The 18977-nt window shown below is 37.1% G+C and overlaps 1 protein-coding gene across 1 annotated transcript; it reads left to right on the top strand.

Annotated features, from left to right (window-relative positions):
- Positions 1-7403: 7403 nt before the first annotated feature.
- On the top strand, positions 7404-9339 carry LOC147565169 (E3 ubiquitin-protein ligase ATL6-like). Its single transcript, XM_086666576.1, has one exon. It carries the CDS (start codon positions 7528-7530, stop codon positions 8662-8664), a length of 1137 nt encoding a protein of 378 aa, XP_086522702.1. The 5' UTR covers positions 7404-7527; the 3' UTR covers positions 8665-9339.
- The last annotated feature ends 9638 nt before the right edge of the window (positions 9340-18977 follow it).

An 18977-nucleotide genomic window follows, 5' to 3' on the forward strand; every position in this document is an offset into this window, starting at 1 on the left:
TTTTGCATAGTCTTCAGAACATTGAGGACAATGTTCAGTTTAAGTTTGGGGATAGGGGAATGAATTTTTTTTGCTAAGTCCTTATTTCAAAAATTCAAAAGGGTTCAAAATTTTAAATTTTTGGATTGAGAAAGGGAGTCTAGTTGTTTTTGCTTGTTAATAGTTATATAGTCTAGTTGGTTGTACTATGCTTTTGCTAAAGGTTTTTCCACGAATTTCGAGTCTTGAAGTTGTCTGTGCACTAGCCATGTGAGTGTTAGATAGGTGAAGAGTTGACTTTTCTGAGAGAACTTAATCGATCATTAGTGGAGACTTAACCTATGTGAGATTCTGAGCCTTTCTTGTTGTTTTGAGTGATCTCTTCTGAGCTAATTCCGAGTAGAGTGAAGAGCTACTCAACCTCGCAATATTGAAAGAAGAACTCATATGATCTCTTGAGTTCAAATTTTACAACCACTAGGGATGTCATTAGGAAGCGAACCTTTCTCTTGTAGTCTGAGAAACTTGAAAGCAGTGTCAACTAGAGGAAGATAGGAACCTCATTCATCATTTAGAACCCTGAGAATTAGGCATGAAGCAAAATGAAGAGAATATTACCAAGGAAGAATAATGTCAAGAAAGTAGTATGTTGTGTATTTTGAGTTTTATTACCAGAAGCGTATTTAAAAAAAAAAAAAAAAAAAAAAAAAAAAAAAAAAAAATGTTTGTTTTTGTTTATCCCAAAGTAGTTCTTGAAGATTTGAAGACGTCGAGTTCTAGTTCATCCTTAGTCTATCAACCTCTAGGAAGCATGGTTAGACAGTTGATCAGGTGAGAAGAGTTGGTTAGCTTCCCTATTCCATATTAGTGGTTGTTTCCTTTCTATGAGATCAGTCGTTTACGAAAAATTTAGTCCATCTTTTGTAATGTGTTGAGTTTTCTTTCATACTCATACTCGCACATTGAGTGAGCCATTTCTGAGTGACTTTAATTTTTGAGCGTATGACCGTGAGGCAGTAGTCGAGGCGAAATGTATTGAGAAGGTAATCGAGGTCTTGTCTGTTCGGAACTGAAATGATCCTCATATTGGCTGGTCACGTGCACTTCGGGTCTTGATTACTAGTGAAGGAATTTTTAGCATTTGTATGGTTTGGTCGATTTGGATTTCATTTCTATTAACTTTCAAAAATCTACCGGATAAACATTTTTAGTCCTTATCATATTTAGACCCTTTTGCGTTTTTGAGATTTTCGAATTTTGTGGGTAGATTCACTGCAAACCCTCACGAGACAAAACTCGTCCTCTAGGGCAACCTAGAGGTTTAACGGCTTGTTGCACGTTCTAAGTGCAATCGTGATTCCCTACGAAAGTGGTGAAGTGGGTTTAATTTTATTTTTCTGTTTTGCTCGGGGACTAGCAAAATGTAAGTTTGGGGATGTTTGATGAGTTTGTTAAAACTCAATTATATATTGTCAATTTACGCTTGTTAATTCCCAAAGTTGATAAAATTAATGGAGTTAATTGATTTTTCAGGAATAGCTCAAAGATGCAAAGAAGCCAATATTATGGGAAATTGATGTCTAATTTGATATGCAAATGAGTCGGTTCAAGTAATGTTAATTTGGGGATGATTTTGTAAATGAGTTAGTTTATAGGGGTTATTACTAAAGGAACCTAAAATTAATTATCAAAGACCCTTTAAATGGACCCCACGTGAACCACAGGAATAGGTTTTTAGACTGGAATTGGATGGTGATGTCATCCAATTGATTTGGTTCAAATGGGTCCCACGTGAGAATGATGAGATAAAAAAGGAAGACTCCGACTTTTGTTATCTAATGGGCAGCCAGGATGCTTTCCAAATTTGGTCCTTGGTAATCGAAAATTTGAGGGAAACATTCTCTTCCCTGCTGAATGGTTACAGTAGAGAATATAGAAAGTGATTGAAGGTGAACAAGAGAGATGGAGCTGCTGTATTTAGAGAGAGAAACTCATGAAAATTCTTTGAAGATTGATGAAGATAATTCTAGAGATTTGCCTGAGCTGAAGATCGATTTAGAGAGAGAATAGATATTTTCTTTCATCATCTATCAAGTTGCATTAACATAATGTTTGAGAAAGGTAAGAACACAGAGAGAGGGATTCGATTGATAACAACATGGAAGTTTTAAATTGAAATTCAAAGAGGTAAGAAGAAGATATTTTATCTATATTAAACAGAGAGAGAGAAATCACAGCAAGGCTAGTAAGGCAAGTCTCATCCCTTTTTCTCTTTCTTTTATCTCTGTCTTTTTGGAAATCAAATTATTGACAGTAAAGAGAAAGAGTGAGCTGGAGATTTTGAAGGAAACATATTAGATTGAAGAACTTTTAGAAAGAAATATAGAGAGAGACAACCAAGAGGGATTGTGAAGATTTGAGAGGGATTGGGACTGCCTTTCTTTGGCTGATCTCTGCTGGGTTGGATTGATTTTTAGAGAAATAATTTCAGAGCTTGATTATATCTTTCTATAAGTGATTGAGGAAGATTATACTGGAAATTGGAGACAAATCAGGAAGCTTCGGTTTCTTCTATCTATATATAACAACAAGAAGATGACAGGGAAGGATATCTCATCTTTGGGGAGAACAAAAACAAGGGGGTCGGAATAATCTTTGAGGCTCTGTCTTCTTCATCTTCTCTAGAGCTTCAAGGACATAATTTTTAGAGAGAGATAGATAGAATTCATAGATTTATTTTTCTTCTTCTTTTACTGTTTTATTAGAGTTGAGAGATTACATGACAGAGAGCTTTATAGAGAAAGCAGAGCACTCATCATCACTTTTCTTCATCATTTTCTTTTCTTTGTGAGAGAGAAAAGAGAGTGTTAGTAGAAATAAAGTGAGAGAAAGAGCTTAAACAGAGAGAGTGTTGTAGTTGCTATCAACATAAACATGTATTCATCTTCAACATCTTGGAGCATCTTCTAAAGGCATTACTACTCCTTTGTGATCTTCTTTTGCTTGTCTTGATTTATATTCTTTTCTGAAATTTGTGACAAGATAATAATGAAGATCATGTTTGTATTTATGGCCATGTTCAGCTAGAATTCCTATCTAGGGTTAGATGAAACCTTGATCAAGTTTAACATATTTAGCCTTTTCATCAAAATATTGTTGTTTAGACTCGTATCATAATTTTAGTGATTTTCTTTCATTGTTTATGCTTCTAGACTTGATCTATCATTATTAGGTTAAGTTCTTTTATGATTGATACTTGTTAGTTGATAAGCAATAGTTAGTATCCGTAATATGGTGAATGTGTTCGATGTTGATAATGTAGTTTTCATGGTTATACCTCCGATTTGATCCACCATCATTAGATTAAATTCTTTTATGGTCGATGCTTATTAGTTGTATTTCATTAGTTGACTTATTATCATTCGAGAAATCAAGCTTTGTAATGTCATTGATGATTAGGTTATGAACGTATGATGACAAGGCGGATTCGAAACCCTAGCTTTCTCCCCCATTTGAGTTCATCTCTTTTATTTTCGTTAATCATTTTAATATTTTATTATCACCAAAACAATTCTCAAAAACAAAAAACCGTCTTACTTCTAAGTCTTAGAATAGGTTTCACTTAGTCTCTGAGGAACGAACCGGTCTTACCGGAATTATCACTTGACGCCCGTATACTTGCGGGTGGTGACCTATTTAGGGTAACCTCTCTAGGCCCATCAGTGGACGTGGGCCCACACGCCTATGCGCCTGCATCAGCACCCCGTTCCCCAGAAGGTTCGTCCCGAACCGAATGTATAATGGAAGCTAGCTCATCGGATCCTTTCGTAATCGGTAACAATGTGATAATCTTCTTCAGCCATGGAAATTCATAAACGTTCAAACGACCTTTGTAAATAGCATCCACATCCGACTGCCAAGGACGTCCCAAAATAATATGACAAAGATCCATATCGGTAACATCACAAGTAATGTCAGATAAATAGAAAGAGCCAAAAGAGAGGGAAAAAGTACACATTCGATCAACACGGGTTGCAGTACCGGATTGAATCCAAGCAGTATGATAAGGTTGTGGTTTAGGGATAGTAGGAATACCCAAGTAAGCCACAAGTTTGGAAGAAATCAAATTTTCCACACACCCATTATCAATAACAATGGTGCAAACTTTGTTCAAGACCGTTCCACGTGTAACAAACAAATTTTTCCGTTGAGAAAGATCATGTTCAAGAGGAGTAAAAAGTACCCGACGAGTTACTAACATAACACGGTCACCTGAATCCGGGTCAATATTGACATGGTCGGCTTCCTCATCCAAGTAATCCTGTTTTTCTACTAAATTTGCCTTACCGCGTAATGGGCAATTATTAGAATAGTGACCTGTCTCAAAGCAACGATAACACTTACCTGGAGGATTTTCGGGAACAATCTTAGCTCCGTCATCTGTTTGTTTCGAAAGATCAGTATCATCAGTAGGTTGTCGAATATAATTAGGACGATTGTAGTTTCCCCTGAAAATTGATCTAGAATCCGATTCAAAAGATCGGGCCACACTAATACATTCCGATACGGAAGAGAAATGACGGAGGTTGACAAGATCTTTAATGTCACCTCGAAGACCATCCTTAAATTTTTCCAATTTCATGGATTCAGTATCGGGTAGATTAAGCCGAATACTTAAACGCTGAAATTCGGAGGCGTATTCCTCAACTGAACGTCGTCCTTGACGACAACGAAGATATTCCAGACATAACTGATTTTCATAATCTGGAGGGAGGAAACGGGCCATCATAAGTGGCTTAAGTTCAGACCACGAGGATATGGGAGGAAGATTAGATAACCGTCTTTGTTCAGATTCTTGTTTCCACCATGTTAATGCTGTTTTTGAAAGATAGCCAGTGATACATCTAACCTGTTCTTGTCCATAAACCTGCATAACATCAAAGAAGATTTCCATTCGAGCTATATAATCCAAAAAGTTTTCAATGTTGATGGAACCGTCATAAGCCGGTACGTCCATACGAATACGGTACTTAGAAGGAGGTGGTGTAGAATCGTGATCATCCTCAAGGTGGTAGTCATCCGGATCATTATACTTGTGACGGGGACGAATATAATGGTTTCGTTGCATGGAATGGTTCGGTTCCGTATAGGTTGGTCGGTTCTTGAATCTAGTTGGTTCGTAATAGTTGGAACGGTTGGGTGGACGAGCTTCATGTTGGTAAGGGTTGTAATCGGGCTCGAATTGATCTTCACGGTTTTGGTTGTTGATGAATGGATAACCCATGTCTCGGTGTGGAGTGGGTCTGTTCGGGACCGAATCGGGTAGACGTGTTCGGTTAGGGGTGTAGCTATCCGTGAAATCAAGTGTTGGGTGGTTGACGGTTTCCGGATCGTGTTGGTTGGAGGGGTGGTGATAATCGGGTTGGTGTTGATGAGGGGGTGTTCCTCGGTTGGGAGTGAGATGTGGTGAGATGGCACGAGAGTGTTGACGAATAGGTGTATCCATGATAGGGCGGGAAGGTTCGGTTTGGTGGCTTTAGGGTTGGGTTTCGAGTGGGGTGGTGTTCGGGGAATAGTTTTGCCTTGGTGTTTGAAAAGGGTATGGTTGGGTGGTACTTGGGTTAGTAGTAGAATAATGGGAGATAGAGTCGGGTTTGGTTGATCGTGGAAAGAGAAAGGTGGTGTTGTGGGGTTTATGAGTGGGAAAACCGGTGATGTAGGGTTGATGTTAGGTTGACCAAGTATGGAATTTGAAGTTGGTGTTGTGGTTGGAAGTGATAATGATGTTGGAATGTAAGTAGGAGAAGAAGGAGTAGTGGTAGAAGAGGGAGACTTACATATGCCTTCGAGTTGTTTAGATAGCTTCATGATCGATTCATTGACATGATCGAATTTGTCCATGGTTTCATTCTTGAAATTTTCGAAAGATTCTTCCAAATTTGTAACCGAGGATAATTTCTTGTTGATGTTATCCCATTCGGAGGCAAAAGTTGGTATCTTCTCTTTGATTGTTGGAGTAGGAACGGTAGGATTAACCATTGTGATTGGTTAAAAAAAAAAAAATTGGCTCTAGATACCACTTGATGTAGACGCAGCGGAGTAATTAAAGAACAATTAAATAAACTAATAACAATTAAAGAAAACGATAAACTAAACTTAAAATCTTAATAACTTCAATTGATTTTCTCTTCAAGGTGAATAATAACATAGACTAGATCCCCTTTTATAAGATAATAAACCTCCCTAGATAGACTCAAACTAGGATTCCTAAAATAATAAACTACTCAAACATAGAAACTTTAAAATAAAGAAATATCAAATTATAGTAACTTCTTTTCTACTAAATAGACTACTATTAAGACTTAATAGGGTGTGGGCACGCGTGGACGTGGGCCCACACGCCTATGCACCTGCATCAGAACTCTAATACGAAAACCTACGATACTCAGTCTCTTACGTACTATCTTACCAGAAGTTTTTTTCTTACCTGACGACCAACTTTGTTGATCTAAGAGACCACGAGTACTACCTCCACGACCTACTCCGCCAACCTAGTCGCCTGCAGGTCTATCCTAGCGACCTATTCTGCAGAAGTGAGCTCCGACCAGAGTCGATCACACTTCGACATTATTATCGCATGACATCTTAGATAGTCTTCTTTACTTTTTCTGTTCTCTTTAATTAGTTGGTCACTTACTTGACCGTTAGAGCTTCCTTGGCCGGCCTTGGCCGGCAGTAGACCGGTGTCTGTAAGGCTTCACGGTTCTACCGGTCTTGTGCAGGTACCAGTACCCCTCTCTTATTGGGTTATCCAGCTACCAGTACCTTCCTTTTAATTGGAAACCCGTATACTCATCTGTCCGGGCGATATTATATGCTTTGAGTGGGCAATTTGTTCGTCTCTTAAACCTGCTGGATTGGAATCATAACGAACCAAATACCAGGATAGACTTCCTTCTATCCTGTGATCCAACTACAATTCTATGGTCTCTTTGGGGAGAAAGAAACAACAAATGTCTCGATTCTTCAAGAGGAGAAAGAGCTCACCATCGACAAGTTAATCATAGAGGTTCAGAATTTACTGTAATTACTGGGCTTCAAACCAATTTTGACATTCTTCTTAATAATTTTAATAATTTCATCTTAAATTGGGATGTCCTAGATATCATGTAACTACAATCCTTTGTAAGTTAATTTTGTTACTTGTTGTCATCTTCACAACCTGAATACAATGGGAGCATTTCCTCGAAAAAAAAACTCACAGGGTATTGAATTAAGGTTTTAGGGTAATTTTATAGTATTATAGATAAATACATATAGAGGGTCAACTCAGGAAGGTCATTATATCACCTAAAAATTTAAACATTCTTTTATTCTTCTCTTGCATATATATTGTCTGTTTTCCGGCATGAACTATTGTTTGACTTCGACAATTTCAGCTGGAGCAAAGAGGGTCACCAATAAAACAAGAACAATCACATCCCTTCGTCATCATCACCACCACCACCACCACCACCACCATCCCCAGTAAGAAGGGTTGCAGCAAATATGGTCAAATATGCATACCCAATACTACCTTGGGGAGTAGTCCTAATTCAATTATCGTATGCCATCGCACAAAGCGGAAACGATGGTGATCTGTCACCATACAGCACCGTGAACATAAGCAATAGTAATAACAATAACCATCCATTATATGGTGGCTATGATAATACTATGTCCATTATCGCTGGAGTTTTAATAAGTGTTTTATTTGTCATGGGTATTATTGCACTTTTTCTTAGGCAATGTCGTTCCGATCAAGCAATAAGACTAGGTAATGGTACTGGTACAAGACGTGGTGTTACAGAGAGATCAAGAACAACGAGAACTCCCCGAGGTATTGATCAAGCCACGATAGAAAAATTTCCGATATTTTTGTATTCTGATGTGAAGGAGCATAAAATAGGTAAAGTTTCATTAGAATGTGCAGTTTGTTTGAATGAGTTTGAAGATGATGATATTCTTAGGTTGCTACCCAAGTGTGATCATGTTTTCCACCCTTTATGTATTGATGCTTGGTTGGTTTCTCATATTACTTGTCCTGTTTGTCGTGCTAATCTCAAGTCCCTCCTCGGCGAAATACCCACCGTGGGCGGTGGTGCTACGGGTGGTTCTGCTGGTGGTGGTGGAACTGAGTTGTCAGTTTATGAGGTCAATGAAGGTGAGAACCAATTGTCAATACAAGTGATGCATTCACCATTACTGAATAACATCAGAAACCCAAGTGAGATACAAAGTCAAAGCCCTATAACAAGATCAAGTCCTCTATTTCCTAGATTTATAAGGAAGTTTCCGAGATCTCATTCGACTGGACATTCACTGGTTTTACCAGGGGAAAATGTTGAGAGGTTTACGTTGAAGTTGCCGGAGGAAGTGAGAAGGATATTGAACCGGACTAGAAGTTTTATTGCATTACCAAATGGAGATGGGTCAGATTCCGGTGAAAATACTGGGAAGGGTGGTGGTGGTGGGGGCGGTGAAAGTAGTAGAGGGAGGAATCATAGGTTTGTGAAGCTTCCCCGGGAGGGTAAATTAGATCAGGCCAAGGTTCCCACCGGAATGTCATTTTTCACGAGGAATTCTCCGGCAAGGTCATGGAAATCAGAAGGTAATGAGTCGACATCAACTCCTCTTCCTATTTGATTCATCTAATGGACGGATGCACGATGTTGTTGATACTGATACACATCGAACGCTAAAAATTCAATAAAAAATGATAGTACGCTTGGCCACAATCTCTACTGAATTCCAACCTGGATATGTAGCGTGTCAGGATTTAGAGAAAGAAACTCTATATATTGTGTCTAGCCACATGTCCCATCCGTGATTGTGGTCGGGCATAATTCCATTTTTCTAATTCAACCACAACTTTTAGTTTTCAGTAGTCTTGTGAGTGAAAAAGTCCTCTTTGCAAATGGTGACAATATGTATCTGTCGTTCTCCCAGTTCACGACATCGAGCTAGGTTCGATATCCGGTTATGAAGTTCTTGACTTTCCATTAAAACAACATGAACTATTCCAAAATAATTCTTTTGAATAAGAGTTGTGTTTCTGATCGTAACTTGAAATTGTGACCAGTTGTTTGTAATAGGACAAGTAGTACCAGTGGGATCGGCAGACTGGGGTGAATCAGTGATATTTCTTGATTCGCCTAAATCAATTTTGGTTTTCGTTATTACCTAGTTTTTTTCATTGTCTATATTTCCATTTTGTATTTAAATCTAAGATACCGCTTGACCGCTTCTAATATTGTAAACACTTTTGTTATGCTAAATAAAGATGAGGAGGAATCGTAGAACGCATTCTTATTCATGATCTATTAGTTTGTCTTAGTTTAACGGTTGACTTTCCAAATTCCTTTTCTACTATCCTTCTCGAGAGAAAACAAAGTATGAATTACGGTATATTTACCATGTTTTAAGCCAAAAACTCAGACATAAGATTTAGACGCATACTTTTTTTGTTATTGTTTTTTGGCCAATTAGGAACCAAATGCTAGTAATTCATGCTTTCTCCAAATAAACATTTTAATAAATTATATGACTTGTATGTCAAATATTGGTTGAATTCTAAATTTAACGCAACCTCACATTAGTGTGAAATAACTATTTATGGAATCATTGAATAAATTGTCAAGTCTATATTTTTTCGGTAGTATCATTCCGAACAAATATAATAGGAATCAATAGTTAGGTGGATAAAGAGGCTAGACATTTTTAATTTGTATTAAAGTAAGATTATCCATAATGTAGTGTTTATTAACTTTTTCATTCAGATTATATTGATATTATATAGGATATACTAGGTTTATAGTTAGGTCTTTCAACCAAAAAAAAGGTTTATAGTTAGGTGTTGACAAGCACCTGCCTTATGTGTGTTGCCATGTCAATGTCTCTCCTTATATCGATTTATGAATGAAAATGAATAGATGTAGAAGGTACTGTTGTTAATTGATATCTTACCAACCCTAATTAAGTGGATAAAACTAGGGTTATTGCCTAGTTGACCCTCATAATAAGATATTATTCCTTAATCTTTCATGAACAACTACTACCACCTTTTTCTGAATATCAATAATTGCAATATCTGTGCCACATAATATGGTTTAGACATATCCAATCTTTAATTGCAGTATCTGTACCACATAATATGGTTTGGACACTTGCAGTGTTTTCCACCATTTATTTACTTCAGCAAATGACGTAAAACCTACTATTATTTTTGTAGTCATTAGTCATTACACTACTAAATAAAACAACCTAATCGGTTATGAGAGGTATAAGTCTGATCGTCCATTTTTATTAGGAGTTTGATAAAAGCCACATCTGATGGCTCACATAAAAATTTTTTCGTGTAAACTGACTCAAAATAAAAGGGTATCAGTGTAAATGAACCAAAATTGGTGACAATGCCCCTGCAATAACTACTAAGCACGTAATTCTTTCCTTACTTTTTTTCTCCTACAAATTACATCTTATTTACAAGTCGGTTAATATCTCTGCCTTATCATTTCCAAAAGTGTCTTCTACGACGTTAGCCAAGAGGGATTTGCCGTTGTCGCGTCCGTGGAAACCCAGTTACACTACTATAGGTGAGCAAGTTATTATATAGAAAGACTTTTCCTGTTACTACATGTGTGGCTAATAACATTTAACTCCAAACAAAAATTGTTCGAGCTAGTCATAGTTTGAACATTATATTCAAATTTCGACTGCTAATATTTCATTCATGCAGAATACTTTTTTGACAAATCTTAGCTCTAAACATTAGAGATCAATGAGACAAATCTTATTGATACATATCGATTATGATATACTAGTAATCTTTATTCCCATGGTAGATACTAATTTAGAGGTGTTCCCATCCCAATGGGCCAATTATAGGACTGGGTCTAAAGTCAATTTCACCATCAAATCAATTCGAAATAAATCTTAATTATAGCATTATCTTGAGTTGGTGAGCCAACAGTTAGCACGTACTCATTTTTATTTTATTTATTTCTCCAATTAAAAAAAAATTCAATGGTTAGTACTCTTCACCAAAGGTTGTGGTTATATATTTTCTTTTTGATAGTTTTCCCTTGACCCTCAACAGTCCTAAGGACACTGCTACTCACGGACGGCCCAAACTATTATAAGCAAGAGGGGTTTTTCTTGACTCGAGTCAGCACCCAGTCAATTGACCTGAGTAAAGTTCACGTCAATCTTTCGTATCTTTTTCTTCCAAAATATAACAAGAGAACAAAATATTTACCACTAGGGCACCCGACGGCTAAAGACATGGTGCACTACTAGCATCGATTTTATTTTATTTTTTTGGAATCAAACTTCATAAGGGCCGAACATGGCAATAAGATTACATCATGAAGAAAGACTACTAAGACAAGGCTTAGCAAGACATCTAACTCTACATTGTTGAGGGTGCTTGTAGAGCCTGATGGGCTAAAACATGGGCGTCCATGTTAGCTGTTCTGGGGCAGAACTGGAGTGCTTTGATAGTTGGATTGCCCATAAGATGACGGGCCCGAGAGATGAGTGGATCGATCCTCCATGGGCTTGAATCGTGACCTTAGATTATAAGGTCGATCAAAACCCTACAGTCGCCATCAATTATAAATACCTCTGCTTCTCTGACCAAACCCATTTCTAACGCCTTGATGTAGTCGCAGCGGAATTAAAAGAAGAACGATATAAATAAACGAAGAACAATAAATAACTGTAAATAAACTAAACTTTATTAAACTTCAAGGGATTTTTCTCTTCAATATGAATATCCAAATAGACTAGACCTCCTTTTATAGGATAATAGACCTCCCTAGATAGACTCAAACTAGGATTCCTAAATATTAAAGATACTTAAAACATAGAAACTCCTAAATAATAGAAATACCAACATAAGGTAATTTCCTAATCCTAAACTAACTAGGACTACTAACGTGGCCGACTAGGGCAAGGGCGCGTGGGTTTGCGGCCTTGACCCGTATGCGCCTGCATCAGCTCCCCTTTCCCCAGAAGGTTCGTCCCGAACCGTTTCGATGAAGGAAACAATGTGAGCCACCCGTATACTCTGAATTTCGCCATGGCGATCTGTAATTCTCACTTCGAACGAAATTTGCAGCCAATCCGTAGAAGACAATGATGGACTAATGAACCCAATATAATTCGGACCCCTTGACACGATGAGATTCGTAAAATCCACAGTAGTGAAGAAACATCCAACAAATTGTGACATCGGCCATCATCTTTTAGTGGGATGAAGAAGATTGCACATACCAAAATATCCTCTTTGAAAAATCGGACCTCCAAATCATCTTCCAATATATCACGATTTCGTGTTCTCCGGAAGCTAAAAAGTGAACTGGTGGTGAGATACCTATCTTTTTCTTCACATTACTCTTTTCTGTTACTGTAGGAAGTATCCCATTGATTTTTCTAAGGAGTATTTTCTCGAACACGTTAGAGACACCAATTAATATTCCCATGTTTGGCCTCCCGTGTGGTAAGGTGAAGCTCCATCCACCTCCTTTCATTAATGTTTTGTTTCTCAAGTAAAGACTTTCATGTGATGAAGCCATTGAAGATGATGATGATTCTCTGCCAATTACTTTGTATGTAGGCATCTTTGTAATAGTTTCAGTTGATTTTTCCCTCATCTCCACTGAATTTACAATTGACTTCTTATTAATATACTGTGATGAAGAAATTGTTGATGGAGAAGATAACAAAACATAACTATCATTGACATCAGTGTTAGTTACCAGATCTTTGAGCAGGAAACGTTTCGTCTTCATCCAGTAATCTTCAGACGACGATGATGTTGATAGATTGCTTTCATGATGAATTTGATTGAATTTAAACTGTCTACAGGAGAAGATTTCAGTAGGATAAATATGAAATACAAAAGCTAATTCAAAGTCAACATCGCAAGTGGGATGATCTTCAGTCTTTGTGTTATGATCACTCGATGAAGGATCATAACGAAATTCTTCATTATCTGCTAACGTCTCAAGCCAAATTAGTTGATTATCTGCATATAGTTGAGCTCCCCAATACCTGTTATCTTGTGAAATTTTGCCTTTAAACCTCGTAGAAGTGGTAGCATTATCAAGTTGTAATCGTTTATTTGAAGACCATGGGGGACTACTATTATTTGAATACGAAACAGGTTTCTCCCATGATAATGAACGAAGGTTTGTTTGATCATGGGGAGTCGAAACTGTCAAAGCTCCTGGATCCCAAATAAAATCAAAATTATCTTCTTCTATTGCTGGGGAATATTCATCTTCATCTTCTTCAGTTTTAACTTCGTTGTGATCTTCATGTTTAATATCAATGGAATCATCCTCTGTTAGTACTTCTTTATAGTTGGAATCATCTTTTTCAACTTCTTGTTCTTCTTCTTCTTTAACTACAACTTCTTTGTAATCAACTTCGTCAACTTGTTCAAACTCTTTTTTTTCTTCTTTTATTACTTCTTCATGGTTAATGGAAATAAGAGGTTGTGAATAATAATAGTACGGTGGTGAGGGTGGTGGTGTTGACGGTTGGTATGGACAAAGAGATGGTTGTTGTTGCTGTCGTTGTTGCTGTTGCTGTTGCTGTTGCTGTTGCGGTTGTTGTTGCGGTTGATGTTGCGGTTGCTGTCGTCGTTGTTCCATCAGCGGTGTCGAAGATGGTATAAGAGGTTGTGAATATGGTGGTGGTGTATAATAAGAAGATGGAGGTGATGGTGAATATGGTGGTGAGTACGGTGGTGGTGTATAAGAGTACGGAGGTGATGTGAGACATAATTGATGCTGTAAAATTTTATGATTCGAAACAAGGATGTCGTCTCCCGGAATGTCATATGAATCATAAAATTTGGTCAGACATTGATGTTTCATATCTCGACTAGGATTTAGATTTGATAAAGGAAAATTACTTCCTTCTTCCTCCTCCGACATTGACTGAATTTTGTTCTTTTTTCCCTGAACTTCTCCTTCAATATCATCGATCTTAGTGATTGAAGTAACTTCGGAGAACTGTCTTCTCAATTCAATTTTTGTTTCTACACATGACAAACATTCATCGAGAGGAAGAAAACCATACCTGAAAATACTTTTCAATGTATCCCTATCATCAATGATCGATTTTCCTTGATCAATAAGTCTCCATTGCATGGCATTGAATTGTTCATAGATTCTTTCGGACATATGTTGCTCAACCAAAAAAACCTTATCTTCGTCGGGAACGTCTTGATTTCTGAACCAATCTTCTATGTGTTGAATCCAATAATTTATATGAAATTGACCTTCGAAGAGTGGAATTTTAGAAACTTGATGAATTTTTCTTTCATCTTCTCGATCAATATAAAATTGAGTTGTATCTCGAATAGGATCCCAACATAAACGTGGAAAAAATTTCTAACATTCAAGAGGAGATGTATCCATCGATATTTTTTTTTTTTAAAAAAAATCCAGAATTTTGATGGCTCTGAATACCACTTGATGTAGTCGCAGCGGAATTAAAAGAAGAACGATATAAATAAACGAAGAACGGTAAATAACTGTAAATAAACTAAACTTTATTAAACTTCAAGGAATTTTTCTCTTCAATATGAATATCAAAATAGACCAGACCTCCTTTTATAGGATAATAGACTTCCCTCGATAGACTCAAACTAGGATTCCTAAATATTAAAGATACTTAAAACATAGAAACTCCTAAATAATAGAAATACCAACATAAGGTAATTTCCTAATCCTAAACTAACTAGGACTACTAACGTGGCCGACTAGGGCAAGGGCGCGTGGGTTTGCGGCCTTGACCCGTATGCGCCTGCATCACGCCTCACTAGCATCGATTTTAGATAGTCCTCCTACATACATATTCTTTACCTAACTTAAAAACAATTTCTTTTTTATTATTTGAATTTCTCTAACCGTGAATTAAACCTTAGAGCAATTCATCGCCAGTTATAACAAAAGAGTTCAAGTTCATTTTCACGATTTCATCCATGAATATTTTCCGACCATCTACTGCATTTTCTTTTAAGCCCGTAGTCAAGACCCAGGACAAAGGGATTCAAAAAACATAAAAAGGCAAGATTATGATTTAGCAACCCATAAATGGGAGGTTTTATAGTCGATGTCCAAACTTGTTAAAGGCAAGCTCTTGCTAATGACATTTACTAAAATAGTTAAAAGCAATGTATGCAAAGAAGGCAATGCCTCAACTAATATTTGACCTAACAACACAACTGACGCCTCTAGGTTGAAGCCGTCCAACGACCATAACAAAAAATAAAAAACTCTCTTCTAGTTTCTCCTCCCTTCTTCTTCTTCTTCCATCTTCGGCGAATGCAAACAGTCGCCGACCGGTGATCTCTGATCGACGACTTAATATTTTTTTTTCCCTCTTCCTCCTTTCTTTTACTTCTCTCTCTACTCTCTCTTTATAACATCTCCGGCTAAGGGGTGTGGATCTGGATCAATGACTATTTGTTCGAAGATGAAGAAAACAAAAAGTGGGTGATAGACACCTTCAAATTGAGCATTGCCTCTAACTATACTCGGTTAACTTATTTTGACCAAGTGATAGGTAGAAAATACATTACTTCTAACAAATTTAGGCATTGCCTATAAAATTTTACTCCAAAAATTTTTGTCGGAATAAAAATTATCAGAGACTTACGAAAACTAAGTTACCTAAATAATCATTGAGCTCTAAATTCCCACCACTAGAATCAATCAATTTATGTGCTTCAAAAGCCCAAAAATTCCCTTTATTTAGGAAATCATCTTCCATTTCAGTCCTCATTGAACTATCAATCTCATGAAACAAAACTTCATTATAATCTTCATTTAACACTAAAAATTTACTCTCGAAAACATGAAAAAAAATCCATCAATTCCCTTGCTATTTAGCTCTATTTTCTCATTTGAAATTTTAATGAGAAACCAAAGTATTTCTAGTTAACACGTTTATGAACACTAGTAATTCTTCATTCTCTACAACCACAAGAAATTGCAATTGATACTAAATTATGAGCTGACGAGATATCTTTGCATTCATCGGCTAGTATGAAAGGTTTGGATATAAAAATGAGTTCACATTCTTCAATGGGACAAATTGACGACTCGAATGGGAAGAGGAGATCACTGGTTGAATCAGGATTAGCTGGTTCGTGGGAGATGAAGAGGCATGAACCTCCTCATGCTTTCTTCTTTGAAGAGCTATTGGTGGTGGTGGCGGGAGACAGTTGTAACGGTGGAAGGAGGTTAACAACATCTTGTGTTCAGTGGATATATTTATCATATATGGAGAGAACAAAATGCTCGCATTTTTCAGGGAGTTAGGAACTCGATGGAGCAGATTGTTAGACAAATTGCAGAAGAAATGAGAATAAAAGCTAGTTCTTGGCAGGGGCGGAGTCAGGATTTCGTTTTAGGCAGGGCTGACTTAAATAAAATTTGGTGTATGAATTTTAAGGCATTACTACTTGTGAAAAATGATGGCATTTTTTGTGCAACACAATTGCTTATTTTATTATTTTACAATAAATTTTTTTATTTTCTATTGTTAGACATACCCAAAGTTTGAGAAGCGAAAAAAAAAGTGAAGTTAAATTTGTGACGAGAGCATAAAAATCAAAGATGTCAACTATTTTGTCGTACCAACTAGTTGAAATGAAATATGGTAGACATACCACGATAATTTCGCTAAGTAGGGGAGAGGCTTATGGTGGACGTTAAAGTGATAATAGAAAAAAAATTCAAATAGAAGAAAGAAAAAAAAAAGGTAAAGAGAAAAGAGGAAGGACAAAAATAGCGGGTGTCGAAAGAATGTCTAGACATAATTGAGTGCCGAAATGACAATTGGTTAAGTGTTAAAATAAGGACTTTGTTATAAGTTGGGACCAAAGAAGGATTTTGTTATAAGTTGGGGACCAAAAGAGGAAGGACAAAAATAGCGGGGGCTGAAAGAATGTCTAGACATAATTGAGTGCCGAAATGACAATTCGTTAAGTGTTAAAATAAGGACTTTGTTATAAGTTGGGGACCAAAGAAGGATTGTTTTTTTTATCAAATCCTACGTGAAAAAGGTACAAAAAAAATGTTGGGAGATGGTTTCGAACCCTTGCTTCAAGCGAGCTAGGCAGCAGTTCCATCCAGCCAGGCTACCTTCAATAAGTGTTAATAAGTTGGTGCGGAGCTTACAAGACTTAACCCAGGCTATAGCGTGGGTTAGTCCACACATAGCTCCGCCCCTGGTTCTTGGGTTGGTCAGGTACTTGATACTCCGGCGTGTAGAGAACTGCTCGGACGATGGAATATTACCCTTCCGTTGAAAACTTCGGTCACTAAAATTTGCAGCTGGGAAGGTCCAGAGAATGGATGGACTCTCGTGAACACAGATGGTGCATATGATGCAGAGTCAACCGGGTTCGATCTTAAGGCGAAGTACTGGGGAAGCAATAGTGCCAACGGCGTCATCGACAAAGTGTGAATCAATTATATTGCATGAACTTCAAGGTGTATTGTTAGGCTTACGTCTAGCAAGGCAATATGACCAATGTAAAGTCATATTGGCGACTGATTCTACAACGGTAGCAACAATTCTGTCTAATGATAATTTTGTCTCTCCATGGAAGACTATACGAGTATGGAATGAGATGCGATATTTATGGGGTTTATTTGAGGAGTGTTGGATAATCCATGTATGTCGAGAACTAAATCAAGCAACATATTACCTATCGAAGATGAAGCCGAACAATGAGGTCCTAATTCTTGAGAGTAATGACTTCCCACGAGCACTAGTAGATATTATAGAGGAGCAGAGTCATTAGACCCAGGAGAACTTGATGTAATTCTTTTCCGTACTTTTGTTAAGTGCTGACTAATGCAAAAAAAAAGACTTGACTTGTCAAGATGCATTTCTATTTATTTGTTTTTGAATAATAAATTGGACTATGCATAGATTTTTTGAAGTAACTTATGGTCATTTCAAAAGGAAGTAGGCCAGTCAACGGTTGGTAGCCCAAGTGGTTCCAAGGTGTTGACATAAACTCCAGAAATCCCTGGAGGTCCCAGGTTCGAATCCCAGAGAAGGTGGAATCTTTGGTTATTTGAATTAGGATTATTAGGATATAAATAAGGTAGTGTAGTTGGGCTTTAGGCCATTATCTAGTTGGGCTATAGGCCAGGTTATGTTTGAGTGGGCTATAGGCCAGGTCATGTTAGAGTTTGAGTGGGCGGGTAGCAAGCTTATCACATCTTTGATGTATTCAATGCCAATTGTACGACAATGTAATCGGTTTCCAAAAAAAAAAAAAAAAAAGGAAGTAGGCCAAAATTCGAAGACGTCCTCACGTCCATAAGAGTCATATGTAAATTAGAAACCTGATATGTGATCAACTTGGTCTGCTTCTCTTACCTGCATAAGTTCTCACAAGCAAATGTAAGTGGTTTTTCACATTTTCTTCGCCAGTTTCTTTAAGAGCAAGTTTAATGTAGGAGTTCAGACTCACAATTTTGCGAGTCCCTGAATTCTGTCAACTCTAATGTCGGGCTCCCAATTAAAGCTCTCGAATCCAAATTATGGATGTGCATAATATACATGTGTAAGATTTTGATTTCAATTTTAAACTATAAATTATTAGTTCTAAATATAAAATTAAAACTTTATATTATTCTAGAGAGAGAATCATAAAAAATTACATTTAAAAAAAATAAACTTAATGAAAAAGATGATTTTAAATTATTTTAAGAAAAAATAAAAAATAAACAAGAGTAAAATGGGGTGGATCTCCTTGGAGACCAAATAGAATAACTTAAGGTTTGAGAGCCCATCCGCAGGACCCTCCGGTTGGAGTCCATTGGGCTGGGACTCCAAATTTGAATTTGGGGGCCCCAGTCCCAAACACATTAGACTTACTCTAAGTAAATAGGTATGGGTGTTGGATCAAATAGAATATG

The sequence above is a fragment of the Eschscholzia californica genome, unplaced genomic scaffold, assembly GCF_041429995.1.
Source record: "Eschscholzia californica isolate CP2 unplaced genomic scaffold, dmEscCali1.0.p SCAF_1, whole genome shotgun sequence".
Lineage (NCBI taxonomy): Eukaryota > Viridiplantae > Streptophyta > Magnoliopsida > Ranunculales > Papaveraceae > Eschscholzia > Eschscholzia californica.

What these genes read in the sequence shown, in the direction of transcription:
- LOC147565169 (XM_086666576.1), top strand. Translation starts at nt 7,528, where the DNA reads ATGGTCAAATATGCATACCCAATACTACCTTGGGGAGTAGTCCTAATT.